The sequence below is a fragment of the Phacochoerus africanus genome, chromosome 6 (assembly GCF_016906955.1).
Source record: "Phacochoerus africanus isolate WHEZ1 chromosome 6, ROS_Pafr_v1, whole genome shotgun sequence".
Lineage (NCBI taxonomy): Eukaryota > Metazoa > Chordata > Mammalia > Artiodactyla > Suidae > Phacochoerus > Phacochoerus africanus.
In genome coordinates this window covers 19,048,843-19,063,937 of record NC_062549.1, presented here as the reverse complement: position 1 = coordinate 19,063,937, position 15,095 = coordinate 19,048,843, and the positions used below count along the sequence as shown (strand labels likewise).

Below are 15,095 nucleotides of genomic sequence, written 5' to 3'. Positions count from 1 at the left end.
TTGCAGGCACTTCTGTGATCCCCATCTGGTATGTATATGGTAGCAGGAGCTGTGTAATGTATATAAATCGCATAAATTTTCACCTTACCGTGGCATGTTAGCATGATAGAATGTTTTCGCCTTCTTAGCCTTCGTGAGTGTAAAATTGGCAGAAGACAGGTGCTTCTATTGAAAGTTTGATGGCATGGAAATCTCTCTTAACATAGAAATCAGAAGATCTGAATTCAAATCCTAACCCTATTCTTTTTTAAAAATGTGACCTGGGGTTTAACCTGACAGCTGGTCAATCCAATGAAGGAACCTTGGTAGAGAGAGGAAAGAGGGCTGCACTCCCCACCCCCACTAATCCGGCCAATCAAAGCCTTCCGTGAGCTATCACCAGCTGCCCATCTACAAAGGTTTCTGTTGGTCAACTGACTTCAGTGTAGCAGGTGTGTTACTGTAGCAGTGTATAGTGGGACAATTAGGTGTGATAGTTGGGGATCCAATAAAGCTAAGAACACATTTAAAAAAAACCAAAATGTGACCTGAGTACATCGTATAATTTTTCTGAGCTTCTTCATCTGTCATCATGATTTCAAAGACAGCGCATGATGTACAGGACTTGGAATCAAACATGCTTCCTTCCTGGTTGTGTTTACCATCTCAATTCATTGCAGTGACAGGACACACATCGTACAAGTACTGACCTGACTGGAGACCTGGAAGGGCTCTGGGTAGAACTTATGGCTCAAGACTTTGTTCCGGATTCCTAGATCTGTTGCTTACCACCCTCCTGATGGGACATTTAATATTATTACCAGTGTTGAAGGGGATTTACTGCAGCATTCTGCTGTGTGTGTGCCCGTGCACACATGCTCACCCAGGCATGCATGCAAACCTGGCCTTGCGCATGCACAAGGCTTTCAGTACGACGAGGCTATGGTTATCAGAGAGAAAATGGGACTACAGGCTCTGGTTTCTTGAAATGACCAATTTGTTCTGGCTCTCCAGAATCACGCGTATTCTGTTTACATTAACCAGTTCAGGAGTTCCTGTTATGGCTCAGCGGATTATGAACCCGACTAGTTATCCATGAGGATTCCAGTTCAATCCCTGGCCTCACTCAGTGGCTTAAGGATCCGGTGTTGCCCTGGCTGTGGTGTCGGCTGCAGCTCCAAATCGACCCCTAGCCTTGTTGAAATGTCCGTATGCCACAGGTGCAGCCCTAAAAAGCAAACAACAGTAACAACAAAAACATTAACCAGTTCTATAGTCTCCTTCCTATCACTATCTGTATTCTATTGTTCTCATCATGCTGGAAGAATTCAAGCATCTTCTTGGAGCAAAACTACATGAAATGTCTATTATGATCCCATTTCTCATAAAAATATACATAGCCATTCATGTGGACATAAACAGGTTTTTGCAAGAATGCATAAACAACCATTCACGCTGGGTTCCTTTGAAAAGTAGGGGTCAAGGAAAATTTCAAACCCATCCCAAAGCAAATACAGCAGTGAAGCAAACCCCCATGCACCTGTCTCCTGGCTTGAACAATTGTGAGTTCATCACCAGATACCCAGCTTCGTGTTATATGTATTGGAATATTTTTTTTTAATCTACCAGGAGGGTGCATTAGTTTGATAATTTGAAATGTTAATTATAAAATAAACCCAAACATGCAAAGGAAATGCAGTGTGTTCGATTTCATTTGTTCCTGCTTTTTTTTCCTCATCCTTTTACAGTAGGGGCCTCTCGAGGGTGGGTGATTAAGAATGATTTTCTCTGAGTTCCCTGAGCCCCAGGGAGAGATATTGGCCACCGCTGAACATCTGGAAGGGACAATAGCTTTGGCTTAAAGCACATCTATGTCAGTTCTATTGCCCAAATCACAACGCTCACACCATCAACCCCACCGTTCGACTTGCTGTGTTTTTTTAATTAAACTGTGTACTTCGGCTGAGATTTATGACACTGTTTTTCAATGAGAATATGTGGTTTCTGGCCCCCTTTTGTTCCCACAGTCCTGCAACCTGCTGCAGTTTTCTATGAGCTATTTTTTTTTTTAAAACATTTTCTGCATTTCTTATCCGACGGACGGTGATTTCACAGGGATTATTAACACCCTGCACTCCGTTGTGTTTGTTCTCCTTGTGCTGGAAGAGGAAATGGTCTGATGCAATTTCAGCAGCTGGTTAGCTGGCCAGGAATAGAATATTACAGAACCACCTTGAATCTAAAGCCTGGGAACCAGCTGTCTGAAATGAATGATGGGAAGATGGGTTTTGTATTTAAATTCCTCAGCCAGGGGTATTGAAAATGTAGCTAAAACAGAGGTGATTACTCTTCCCAGTGGTTCTGTGTGGATTGATGAGGACTATGTGATTCAGAAGTTGAGCCTGCCCTGTGCCCCTGCAGGCAGAGGGCCTCATGGGCACTAATTGATTTTTCGCATCCGCGGGGATCTGTCTCTACTAGGTGCGAGGCACTAGACTTAGAAAAATAAATAAGTATCCCTTCTTATCCTTCACTTCATCTGATTGTGATACAGGGGGCTGGATGCTTTCCTAGTGGCAGTAAAAAAAATGGTGGGAAAGCTGAGGCAGAGGGAAGCTTGCTTTCTGGCTTTGGAAGTCTGGGAAGATGTTCACAGTGGAGGTGCCTTTTAAGCTGAAGAGCAGGTAGGATTTGTTTTTGAATTATTGCAGGCAGGAGGAGGCACATTCTGAGCAGAGGGGTCTCCGTCTTGAGTGGAGGTATGGAGGGTAAGGGCAGCTTCTCACGATGGAAGAGAGTCTGGTGTATCCAGACTGTAAGATGGACCTGCTTGGGCTTGGGAGAGAGCAGTGAAGAGGTTTGAGAGGAGGCCTGGGGTCGGGCTGAAGGGCTCCCTAGAGCCTGGGTAGGTGAAGCTCCTTTGGATCTCGGCAGTCAGGCTTTTACAGCCACTTGAAGGGGTGGGTTCTGTTCTGGTTATTACTAGGGTGTATGGAGCTTGGAAGAACAGGAAAACTCTAAAGAACCAAGGTGCAGAGTTCCCATTGTGGCGCAGCAGACATGAATCCAACTAGTATCCATGAGGATGCAGATTCCATCCCTGGCCTTGCTCAGTGGTTTGGAGATCCGGTATGGTTATGGCTGTGGTGTGGGCCGGCAGCTACAGCTACAGCTACGGCTCTGATTCACCCCCTGGCCTGGGAACGTCCATGTGCCACCTTTTTAGGTGCAGCCCTAAAAAGCAAACAAAAAAGAACAAAGGTTGCTCCAGAGGCAGGTATCTCTTGCCATCTCTCATATGTGGCTTTAGGGCTCTTTCCTTGGCCCTCTGGCTTTGCTGAGCTGGCCTCCTCACTCCCCTCTCCTTCCAGATTGGAATTCTGGAGGATTTTTATTTTTTATTTTATTTTATTTTTTGTCTTTTCTAGGGCCGCACCCGTGGCATATGGAGGTTCCCAAGCTAGGGGTCGAATCAGAGCTGTAGCCACCGGCCTACGCCTTAGCCACGGCAACAAGAGATCCGAGCTGTGTCTGCAACCTACACCACTGCTCATGGCAACGCCGGTTCCTTAACCCACTGAGCGAGGCCAGGGCTCGAACCCGCAACCTCATGGTTCCTAGTCGGATTCGTTAACCACTGAGCCATGACAGGAACTCCTCTGGAGGATTTTTAACCCGTGATAAAATGGGGATGGTGTGGGAGATGTGGAGGGTGTACATGGGAGAACCAAATGGGAAAACCAGGAAATACTCTGGACTCAGGAACCGCAGCCCTTGTTGGCCAGGACACCCTGCATTGCTGTCTTACCTGTGACTTCTAGGTGAGTTCCACTTGAAGGGAAGTGTCCCAGCAGAAACAGGGTTTGAAAACTCCAGCTCTAGTGCACATCTTGGATGGAGCCCTTCTGCTTGGCTTAGCTAATTACTGACGCTTGAATTAGGTAGACTCTCATGGCCCTCGTCCCCCCTTTGAACTGCCTGTGGGCGTGTGCAGGGGCCCTTGTAAGTCAAGGGCTCTTCCAGTCAGGTGCACCCCTTGCCGCCCCATGCAAAGAATACAGGCACCGGGTGTTGGAACCCTGCCTGAAGTGAATCAGGTGTGAAAGGCAGTGTCGAATGGAAGGGGACGTTGGGCATGGCAGACAAGGTGACTGACATGTCCAGGCAACATGCCCTGTTTAAAAGTGTGGCTTAAGTGGTTAACGAATCTGACTAGGAACCATGAAGTTGCAGGTTCAATCCCTGGCCTTGCTCAGTGGGTTAAGGATCCGGCATTGCTGTGAGCTATGGTGTAGGTTGCAGACGTGGCTCGGATCCCGCATTGCTGTGGCTCTGGTGTAGGCCAGTGGCTACAGCTCTGATTCGACCCCTAGCCTGTGAACCTCCATATGCCACAGGAGTGGCCTAAGAAATGGCAAAAAGCCAAAAAAAAAAAAAAGTGGCTTTCAGTCCCGAGCTTCTTACAGTCTTTCTAGAGAATCATATTCCACAAAAGGCTCAGCTATGCAAAATTTATGTTTTTCTGCAGAACTTTGAAATATTTCTTACTCTATCCCCTTCTTGGTGATCTTCATTGTGCATTAGTGTATTAAACACTGTGGAAATTTTTAAGGGGTAAATTTAGTTCGGATAAATGGAAATCCTCTTTAAAACACACACACACACACACACACACACACACACACACACGGATTAAACCTTTGGAAATTGTTTACCCTAGAAGTGAAAGCATATGAATAGTTTTTGGTGTTTTTTTGTTTTGTTTTGTTTTGTTTTTTAAGATGAATTCTGAGGAGTTCCCTGGTAACCTAGAGGATTAAGGATCCAGTGTTGTCACTGTGGTGGCTTGGATCACTGCTGTGGTGCAAGTTCGATCCCTGGCCCAGGAACTTCTGCATGCCACAGGTGCAGCCAAAATCTTTAAAAATGAAAAAAAAAATAAGTGAAAATATAAATTCTGGGAGAAGAGACAAGGTGGTGGAGTAGAAGGACCTGAGCTCAGCTTCTCTTACAAGCACCTGAAAACCACAACTGCTGAACAACCACTGAGGAAAAAAAGACTGGAACCTGCCCAAAATGATATTCTCCATCCAAAGACATAAAAGAGGAAACCACAGCAAGACATGTCCATGTTGTAATTTTTTAATTAAAAAAAGCAATTTCAGCTAAAAGGTAAAAAAGATAAATTACATGATACTAGTTGGTTCCTAAGTTGTGGGCTGGGAACTCCCACTTTTTTAGAGAGAAGCCTTCCTAACTTTTAGAAAAGGGTGTCATTTCTACTATTGCCCCTGTATATTCATTTGTTCCCCATATATTTATGAAGTACCCACAATTCCAGGCAAAACACTTGGTTTCGTGTTTAGAGTATGAAAATTCATATCCTTATTGGGATACTTTTTCGGGAATGTACAATTTTTAATGCTTATTTTTAGAATTCTTTATTTCTGACTGTCAAAGAAAAAAGATGGCAGCACAGTTATTGAACATTTTTAATCCCTGGTGTCTCAAAAGATCAAGTTCCAGGCCATCTCCGATTTAAAGTTCTTTCTACCACATCTTGTTTCTGCTCAGTATGCTTTCTTTTATTTTTATTTATTTATTTTTTTTCATCTTTTGGCCTTTTCTAGGGCTGCTCCTAGGGCATATGGAGGTTCCCAGGCTAGGGATCCAATCAGAACTGTAGCCGCCAGCCTACACCAGAGCCACAGCAATGTGGGATCCGAGCCACGTCTGTAACCTACACCACAGCTCACAGCAATGCCGGATCCTTAACCCACTGAGCAAGGCCAGGGATCGAACCCCCAACCTCATGGTTCCTAATCAGATTTGTTAACCACTGAGCCATGGCGGGAACTCCTCTCCTCAGTTTTCTAAACATGGAAATGTACCAGGCCCTGGCCAGGCTGCTGGGGTAGTGATTGGTGCTTCTTCCTACTGTACAGGGTGAGACTCAGAGGGAATAAGCATGTTTAAGAATTAGCCCCAAGCTCAGGGTTCATGAAAGGATAGTGACTAAAAGGTTCTCTTCTGTAGTATTTAAAGATAAATATTACCTAATACTTTTTTTTTAAGTGGGAAAGTTTACAGGCACTGAAACTTCTCTTTTGGCTCATAATATATTCCTCCTCCACCAAATTATATAGTAGCTTATCCCACATTTCAATTTCTAAATAAATTGGTCTTCATTATTCTTAGATTCCTGACAGACATCCCATCTAAGAATTAATGTTTTGCATTCTGCCACTTTGAGCATGTTAAACAAATTACTCAGTGTCATTGTCACTGAATTAATTAGAAGGATTCATGTGATGACTTTAGCATACCGATGTGAATGTGGTTTTTTTATAGGGCTCATTTATTTTTTATGAATAATGACAAGTCTGCGATGGATGGTATCATTTGTGGTTTTTGCATTACCTGCCTTAGGGAGTTGTCCTGAGGACTAATGCCAATAAAGTGGTCAGAACGGTACCTAGCCTTTAGTAAGGGATCAAATGCTATTTTTATCCTTATTAGTGAGCTTTGTGACCACAGGCTAGGGTAATCAGGGTGGTACCATTATCCTCGTTTTACCAGTGAGGAGCCTTGATGCTCAGAAGTTTGATCATCTGGAAGGACTGGAAGTATCAGGATGAGAGCCTAGCCTTCAAGTCCTAGTTCTGTGTTCCTGGCTACCCACATAACTGGCATTTTGGGGTTTATTATTTCAATGTGTGAATTTGGGCAGGATGCAAACATTCAGGCCATAGTAGTTAAGCCAGCTTGTATGAAAATAGTACAATGCAGAGTATATCGTAGGAACTCCATTGAAACGGTTCTTTTCCTTCTGTGCAGTTCATAGCTGGTAGGACTCTCTTCTCCTTTCCCTTCCCCCTGTTGATGCCCCAGCTGAGCCCTTTGTCCCCAGACCACTCAGGAGCCTCTAGTCTTCAGCAGTCGGTGGTGGTCTTAGCTCAGGCTGCTGTAAACCAAGAATCATGGACCGAGTGGCTTAAACCACAGAAATCTACTTTGTCACAATTCTGGGGGCTTAAAATCTGAGATCAAGGTGGTGGGAGGGTTGGTTTTCTGAGGCCTCTCTCCTTGGTTTGTAGACAGCTGCCTTCTTCCTGTGTCTTCACATGGTCTTTCCTCTGTGCCCGTTTGTGTCCTAATCTCCAACTTCTTACAAGGATACAACTCATAGTGGATCAGGGCCTATTCTCTTGACCTTATTTTAATGTAACAGAGGTCTTCTAATAATAAAAGACCCAGCATGATGGAGGATAATGTGAGAAAAATAATGTGGATGTGTGTGTGTGTGTCTGGTCATTTGCTGTATAGTAGAACATTGACAGAACACTGTAAACCAGCTATAATGGAAAAAATAGAAATCATTAATAAAAAAAATAATAATAACAAAGACCCTATCTCCAAATATAGTCACATTCCCAAGTGCCAGGGATTAGGGCCTCAACAAAAGAATTTGGGGGGAGGGAGTTCCTATTGTGGTTCAGCAGATTCTTAACTCATTCTTAATTCAGGTGATCCCTGGCCTCGCTCAGTGGTTAAGGCTGTGGTGTAGATTGCAGATGTGGCTCAGTTGCAGCGTTGCTGTGGCTGTGGCGTAGGCCTAAACCTGCAGCTCTGACTTGACCCCTAGCCCAGGGACTTCCATATGCTGCAGGTGCAGCCATAAAAAGAAAAAAAAAAAAAAAAAGAATTTTAGGGAACTCCTATAACAGTGGTCTAGCAAGGAAGAGCATCTAGGCCTCAGAGTTCCAGCCCAGTGTAATCCCAGCTCATCATCACAACCCTTGGGATACTGAAAGCCATTAAATACGATTCAGTGCACTCTGCTCAAAAAAAAAAAAAAAAAAAACCCAAAAAACAAACAAAAACCTAGCAAATAGGACCTAGTTCCTTCCTTAGAGAATGGAAGAAAGGAGGCTGGGACTTGTTCAGTGTCAGTTACTGTGCTGGGTTGAGTGCCTAACAAATATTATCCCCCCGTCTCAGCTTTGCCCGAGAGGGGGTAGGCATAGTTGGCTCCGTAGAGGAAGAAAAAGGCATTAAGTCACTTGCCCAGGTCACAGGGTTACCGTGTGATTTACTCATGTGGCAGTTCCATTTCTCAACAACATTGAGAAGATGAAGTAAGGAGCTTAGGAGTCACTTGGGTGAAGTTAGGAAGAAAACAGACCTCCTGTTTACCCAACTCAGCCCTTCTCTTGAGAATTAAAAGCCATTGTATGGCTGATAAAAGGAAGGAAGACAGGAGTTCCTGTCATGGCGCAGCAGAAATGAGTCCGACTAGGAACCATGAGGTTGAGGGTTCGATCCCTGGCCTTGCTCAGTGGGTTAAGGATTTGGCATTGCCGTGAGCTGTGGTGTAGGTTGCAGATTCAGCTTGGATCTGGCGTTGCTGTGACTCTGGCGTAGGCTGGCAGCGACAGCTCCAGTTGGACCCCTTGCCTGGGAACCTCCACATGCCACAGGTATGTCCCTAAAAAGACAAAAAAAAAAAAAAAGGAAGGTAGGCAGATGGAAGAAACTTTTCTAAAAGCAGATTTAAGACTCTTTTGGAAAAAAGTCACTGGGTTCTGGAGGGAGCAAGGGAGACTCTGTCACCTGCTTTTCACCAGGCTGATCCATCAGCCCATGAATAAGTTGTATTTGTCCAACAGCTTTAATCTATCCCAGCTTTAATCCATCCATCCTGGATTTTCCATTTATCCCTCCCTAGCTGGAGGCAGCAGGATAGGCAGTTGGAAAAATCATACTCTAAAAGTGAGACCGTCAGGGTTCAAATCTCATTTTCACTACTTGCTCACTGTGTGGTCTTAGACAAGTCACTTAATCTTTCTGAGATCTTACTTCTCTCTGCTGCTTAAAAAAAAAAAAAAAAAAAAAGGCGATAGCCGTCATGACTTCTGATGAGTTTGTGAGCATAAGGTGATTTAATCTATGTAAAGAGCCTCACAAAAGGATTAGCTGTAGCCCTTACAAAAAAACAAGGCCAGCAACAACAAGGATCTTTGTGTATTTTCTGATGTATGTCTCTATTACTTGCAAGTCCCTATTAGGCAGGTGGTAGACGTTCATTCATATTTCTTATGTGGCTGAATTAATTCAAGAATCATGGATCCTGAGCAGTCTGTGATGAAGAGGAAGTACCTGATTTCAGCAAATTTCTAGAGTTGTTTGTTTTTGTTTTTTGGTTTTTTTTTTTTTTTTTTTTTTTTGCTGGTTTGTTGAAGCCGTAACTGGTGGAGAGAGAAGGAAGTGAGGCCCAGTAGGCATTAGAAAGCTTCTCTCAGTCTCCTGAGTAACTGGAGAGTTCTAGGCTGTCCAGATGTGGTTTCCCCTCCCACTCACCTGTATCACCTCTAGATCTGCAGTAGAATGACTTTCTGAGACCTCTGGGCTCCGACAGTATAGACCAAATGCCCATTCTGGTGCATTTCAGGCTTCCATTTTGTACTGCTCCCTGGGATTGGTTTAATGATAGGTGTTGTCATCAAAACTCCTAAAGTGATTGCCCCAATTTTCTTTCCAGGCTCAGGCTGCACGAAGAAAAGGTTATTAAAGATAGGCGACATCATCTCAAAACCTACCCAAACTGTTTTGTCGCAAAAGAACTGATTGACTGGCTGATCGAACACAAAGAGGCTTCTGACCGAGAGACGGCAATTAAGCTCATGCAGAAATTAGCAGACCGGGGCATTATTCATCACGGTGAGTGAGGGGGCGCCCGTCATGGTCACCTGAGATCAAACGAAGGACTCCACGTCTGTTTCAGACATGGACCCACCCATTTAAGAAATAAAACCTCTCCCTCACTTACTTCTCCCTAATCACATTCCCTTCCTTCTTCAAGAGGCATTTCCATGGAGTTCTTTGTGCTTTTTCCTTTCTATATATGCCTCTCTGGGCAAAATAATATTATCATTTTACATGTTTTGCATCATTATAGAGATGCATGATTATTCAGCTGCAATTTGGTCAACATGTTCTTTTCGGGATTCACTCATAGTGACAGTGCCTCTTTTTTTTAAATTTTATCGGAGTGTAGTTGACTTACAATGTCGTGTTAGTTTCAAGTGTACAGCAACGTGAGTCACACATACACACGTGTACATTCTTTTTCAGATTCTTGTCCCATGTAGGTTATTACAGAATATTGAGCAGATTTCCCTGTGCTGTACAGTAGGTCCTTGTTAGTTATCTCTTTTATATGTGGTAGTGTGTAGATGTTAATCCCAGCCTCCTCATTTATCCCTCTCCCTCCCCTCCCAGTGTATCTTGTTTGCTCATTTTCACTGCCATGTGTACCATGTATCATTTTGGCCTTTATCCGTTCTCCTACTGATGGACATTTAGGCTCTTTCCAAGTTTTTGCTGTTACCCCTAGTGGTTCAATGAACATTCATGAAAATACCTCCTTGAAATCTCAAACCCTAGGCAAGACCTTTCTCATGCTGTTATTCTCTTGGGCTGGAGTGCCCTTACATCTACATATTTGCTCCTTTTCTCCTCATTCTGCGGGACTCCTCCACTCACACACTCTTCCGAGAAGCATGCATTTCCCAAAGCTGGTGTATTGGGTGTGTTCCTCCTTTGGGCTCCCACTTCAGTGTCTTCTCATCTCCTCATAGCCTTATCACACCATATTTTTTTTGGGGGGGGGGCATACCCGCGGCATATAGAAGTTCCTGGGCGAGGGATCAAATCCTAGCGACTGCTGCAAGCCACACCACAGCTGTGGCAATGCCAGATCCTTAACCTGCTGTGCTACAGTGGCAACTCCACACCATATTTTAATTACATATTGAGATTTCTCTTTCTCTTATTAGATTCACCTTTTATGAGGCTGATGACTGCCTCAGTATCATGCCCAAGAAGAATTTGTAGAAATAATGAGGAATTGAATTTTGTCTCTTTTAATAAATGATGATAGTAATGAAATGATGGCTAATAAAATTGAGCACTTTTCTGTGCCAGGTACTATGCAAAATACTTGACATGTATTAAACTATGTAGCTGTTCGCTTCGGCAGCACGTATATTAAAAAAAAGAATTATGTAGTTGCATGCTCGAGAAATTAGGTAGTAAAGCAAATCTGAATTAGCATCTTCCTTCATTTGAGTGATTAAGAGAGGTTTTTTTTTCTTATTTGCCTCTCTTTTTATATTGTCTTTCAGTGTGTGACGAGCATAAGGAATTCAAGGACGTCAAACTCTTCTACCGCTTTAGAAAGGATGACGGCACCTTCCCACTGGACAATGAAGTGAAGGCCTTCATGAGAGGACAGAGGCTGTATGAGAAGTATGTTGCACGTGAACTCCCCCGCTGTGTTCTTGTGGAGAGAAACAGGGCTATTTCAGTCTTTTATCGTTTTGACTTCAGCCTGGCTCTTACATGTGGGGTGGTTACATAACTGTTCCTTTTGATATGAGAAAACCCAATCACTCACTTGCCTTTCTCTTTGCCAGAAATCAAGTTGATGTCATAAGATTCTTAGTAAAGAATTTATTTAAACAGTATTTTCTATATTTAGGTCAATTTAACAAGACTGCGGAAGTAAAAGCAAAACTTTGGCACTTGATGTTTGCCATCAAGGGATGCAGTTTCCTCTTCTCTTTTAAATATGGGTGTATGACATGGAGGTTTGGTCTTGTAACTGGCTAGAAGCAGTGTCAAGGACAGGGGAAGTTCCAGTTCAGGTCAAGAGATGAGTTCTGAGAGAAGTCCGATAGCAGGATGGCCTGCGAGGAATTCCCTCTCAGCTCCTTGGAAGAGATGAGTGTACTGTGTAACCCTGGAGTATTTGGTTGGTGGATCTTGAATCTCTCAGTGGTTTGTCTCTGAGCTGATCTGCTATTTCTGCAGTCCCTTTCCTAGCCTGCCTGCCTTGTTTTTCAGGGCAACCCTTACAGGGAAAGAGTGCAGGGGTAGTGACACCTGTTTCTTAACTGCAATTACCCTTTCAAAACATTTATAATATAGAAGAGCCTACTCTGTAAGTGGGTTGGTGCGTGGGGCAGAGGCACCTCGGAGGTCAGATTGAGTGGCATGATGGTTAGGAACCCAACAAGGTTTGAACTCTAGCCCTGCTACCTCTGAAAACCTCAGCATCCTCTTTTATGATATGGGAGTGGGTGATAGCACCTACCTCCTAGGTGTTTAATGCTATTCTGGGAATTAAAAAAATAAATTGGAGTTCCTGTTGTGGCTCAGTGGGCTAAGAACCTCACTAGTATCCATAAGGATGTGGGTTCGATCTCTGGCCTTACTCCGTGGGTTAAGGATCAGATGTTGCTGAAAGCTGCAGCGTAGGTTGAAGACATGGCTGTGGTGTAGGCCTGAAGCTGCAGCTCCAATTCAACCCCTCGCTTGGGAACTTCCATATTGCACAGGTGTGGCCCTAAAGAGAAAAAAAGAAAGAGAAAGAAAGAGAGTGGTCTAGCAAGGTGCAGCCTTAAAAAGAAAAACAGAAAATTAAAAAGAATAAATTGTATCAAGTACTTAAATATTTAGTTCAGTCACCCTGGTATGTTGTCAGGCCGGAGGTGGGACAGCCATTTTTAAAAATATATTAAATGATGTTGACAACCTCTCTCCATTCCGTCTCTCCTGTGTTCTACCTCTGTCCCAATTCTGTTCACTTCTGTTTCTGGAGCTGGTATTGTCCAACCACATAATGTCTGATATGTACTAGTTCTCCTAGTTCTCTGATCACACTTACTTTCTGTCTCAAAATATAGAAAATCCTTCATCTCCGTGACTCCCATGAATTTGAAGGGAAGGGATCTATCAACACTTCATTTGTATGCTTAAGTGTGTGCATATGTTTTGTTGCTCCTTTCTTTTACTTCTTCAGTTCCTTTTGGAAAATTCTAGCAAGTGTTAAGTATTTAGATTACGCTAACAGTCGCTTCGGACTGTAACATTCTGTGTTGTCAAAAGCAGGGCGTTCTCCTGCACAACGGAGTAATGATCCGATGTTGTCACTGCAATGGCTCAGGTCACTGCTGTGGCACAGGTTCGATCCATGGCCTGAGAACTTCCACATACATGTCATTTCCGTGGAAAGAAGCCAGGGGATCCTGTAACACTCCTCTCTAGCTGCAGATGATCTCTTGGGATCTGAGTAGCCATGTTCTGGGACAGGGATTAGCAATAATTGAAATGTCTGATGGAGAACTGTTCTCGCTGATGGGATGGCTATGATAAGAAAAGTTGAAGAAAGTTGGTCAGACTTGCTAGCAAACACTTACTCCAGCCCCACCTCCTGTTGCTTCTCCCCCTACATCCTGTGCACTCTTCATGCTAAACTGCGTGTCTCTGGATCTTCCAAGTCTCCTCTCTGCCTTCAGGACATTTATTAATTTATTAATTATCCAAAAATACTTATTGAGCCCTCACCACTTGCCAGGCACAATTATAGGCACTGGAAATGTGCCTTGAACCAAAGGCAGAGAAAGCCTCTGCCCTCATAGGGCTCGCATTCTAATTGAAGAGGCAGACATTAAAGGGATAACACGTGAAGAGGACTATGTTTGGTACAGGTGATTTTTCACTGATAGAAAGAAAAATAGACTTATTGAAGGTGGCAAGCTATTTTAGAGGTGAGTACAGGGGAGATGTCTCTGAAGAGGTAGCATTTGAATAGAGGAGACTTGTGTATCTGCTGGAACAGCATCCCAGGCAGAGGCCACAAGCAAGGATAAAGGCTTGAGGTAGGAATGTGCTGGGTATATTTTAGGACAGTAAAGAGGCCAGAGTGTCCAGAGGGCAGGAAGTAAAGGGGGAGTAGTAGGAGATGAATAGGGACCAAATCATATAGGGCCTTTACTGCCATGATATTGAAATTTTTATCTTAGTTTTGATGGGAGGCCATGGGAGAGTAGGGAGTGGTAAGGTGGTGATCCGATGTGCTTTTTGCATATGCCGCTCCCTCTGTCTAGAAGTCTCTTCCTGCCACGCTCAGCCCTTTCTCTTGCTCACTTTGACTCTTCCTGGCTTCAGATCAGTTTAGCCTTTTCAGAGAATCCTTCATATCCCCTAGGACTGAGCTAGATACTGCTACTGTGTTTGCCTTATGAAAGAGCTGTATTCAGATTTTGTATGTTTATGGCGTTAAACTGAAAAACCTAAAGGGAGGAACTGCTTTATCTTTCTTTGTCTTTCTTATGGTTTCCCAGGAGCCTGGCCAATTGTAAATGGTAAATATTTGCTGGAAAGGATGAATAAATTTTTTGATCCCTGGACAAGCTGATCAATATTGCTGTACTTTTCTGTGTGCAGTTGGCTTTCTACTCAACTAGTGTTCAGTGTCTCAATTCCAAGTCAATGCATGTTTTCAAACTGCTTGCAAAGTTAGCACTAGGAGAGGTAATTTAATAAGTACTTAACCTTGCATGACCTAAATGCTGCCTTGCAAATCTTGGCCCCTACTTTTGGTTGCTAGAACAGACATGGAACAAACTTTGGGGCATTTGAAATTTTTTAGTTCAGTTTACCTAGTTGATCTGTTTTGTTTATTACCTATTTTTTAACCTATTTTTAATGTATTTTCTTTGTTTCACTGGCCATGTTTTCCATGCATCTCAACATATACTATGACTTTGTAAGTTTTGGATACTTAAAAATATATATCATTAAAAAATGAGTAGTTGGGAGTCCCCATCGTGGCCTTGAAGACCTGGATTCTATCCCTGGCCTTGCTCGGTGGATTAAGGATCTAGCATTGCCATGATCTGTGATGTAGGTCACAGATGTGGCTTGGATCTGGCGTTGCTGTGGCTGTGGTGTAGGCCGGCAGCTATAGCTCAGATTCGACCCCAGCCTGGGAACTTCCATATGCTGCAGGTGCGGCCCTAGAAAAATAAATAAAATAAAAAATGAATAGTTGGAGTTCCCGTTATGGGTCTGCAGGTTAAGAATCCAACTAGTATCCATGAGGATTAGGTTTCAATCCCTGACCTCACTCAGTGATTTAAAGATCTGACGTTGCTGCAAGCTCTGGCGTAGGATGCAGCTCGGATCTGGCATTGCTATGGCCGTGGTGTAGGCCGGCAGCTGCAGCTCCAGTTTGACTCCTGGCCTGGGACCCTCCACATGCTGTGAGT

General features: G+C 43.6%; 1 protein-coding gene across 3 annotated transcripts in view; it reads left to right on the top strand.

The window, feature by feature from the left end:
• The window catches only part of DEPTOR (DEP domain containing MTOR interacting protein), a 191,679-nt gene that overhangs the window by 53,552 nt on the left and 123,032 nt on the right, over positions 1-15,095 (top strand). For all 3 annotated transcript variants that reach the window (XM_047783357.1, XM_047783358.1, XM_047783359.1), the window contains exons 3-4: positions 9,521-9,699; positions 11,166-11,289. In XM_047783357.1, the coding sequence (XP_047639313.1) occupies positions 9,521-9,699; positions 11,166-11,289 (303 nt within the window). The remainder of the gene's footprint in view (positions 1-9,520; positions 9,700-11,165; positions 11,290-15,095) is intronic.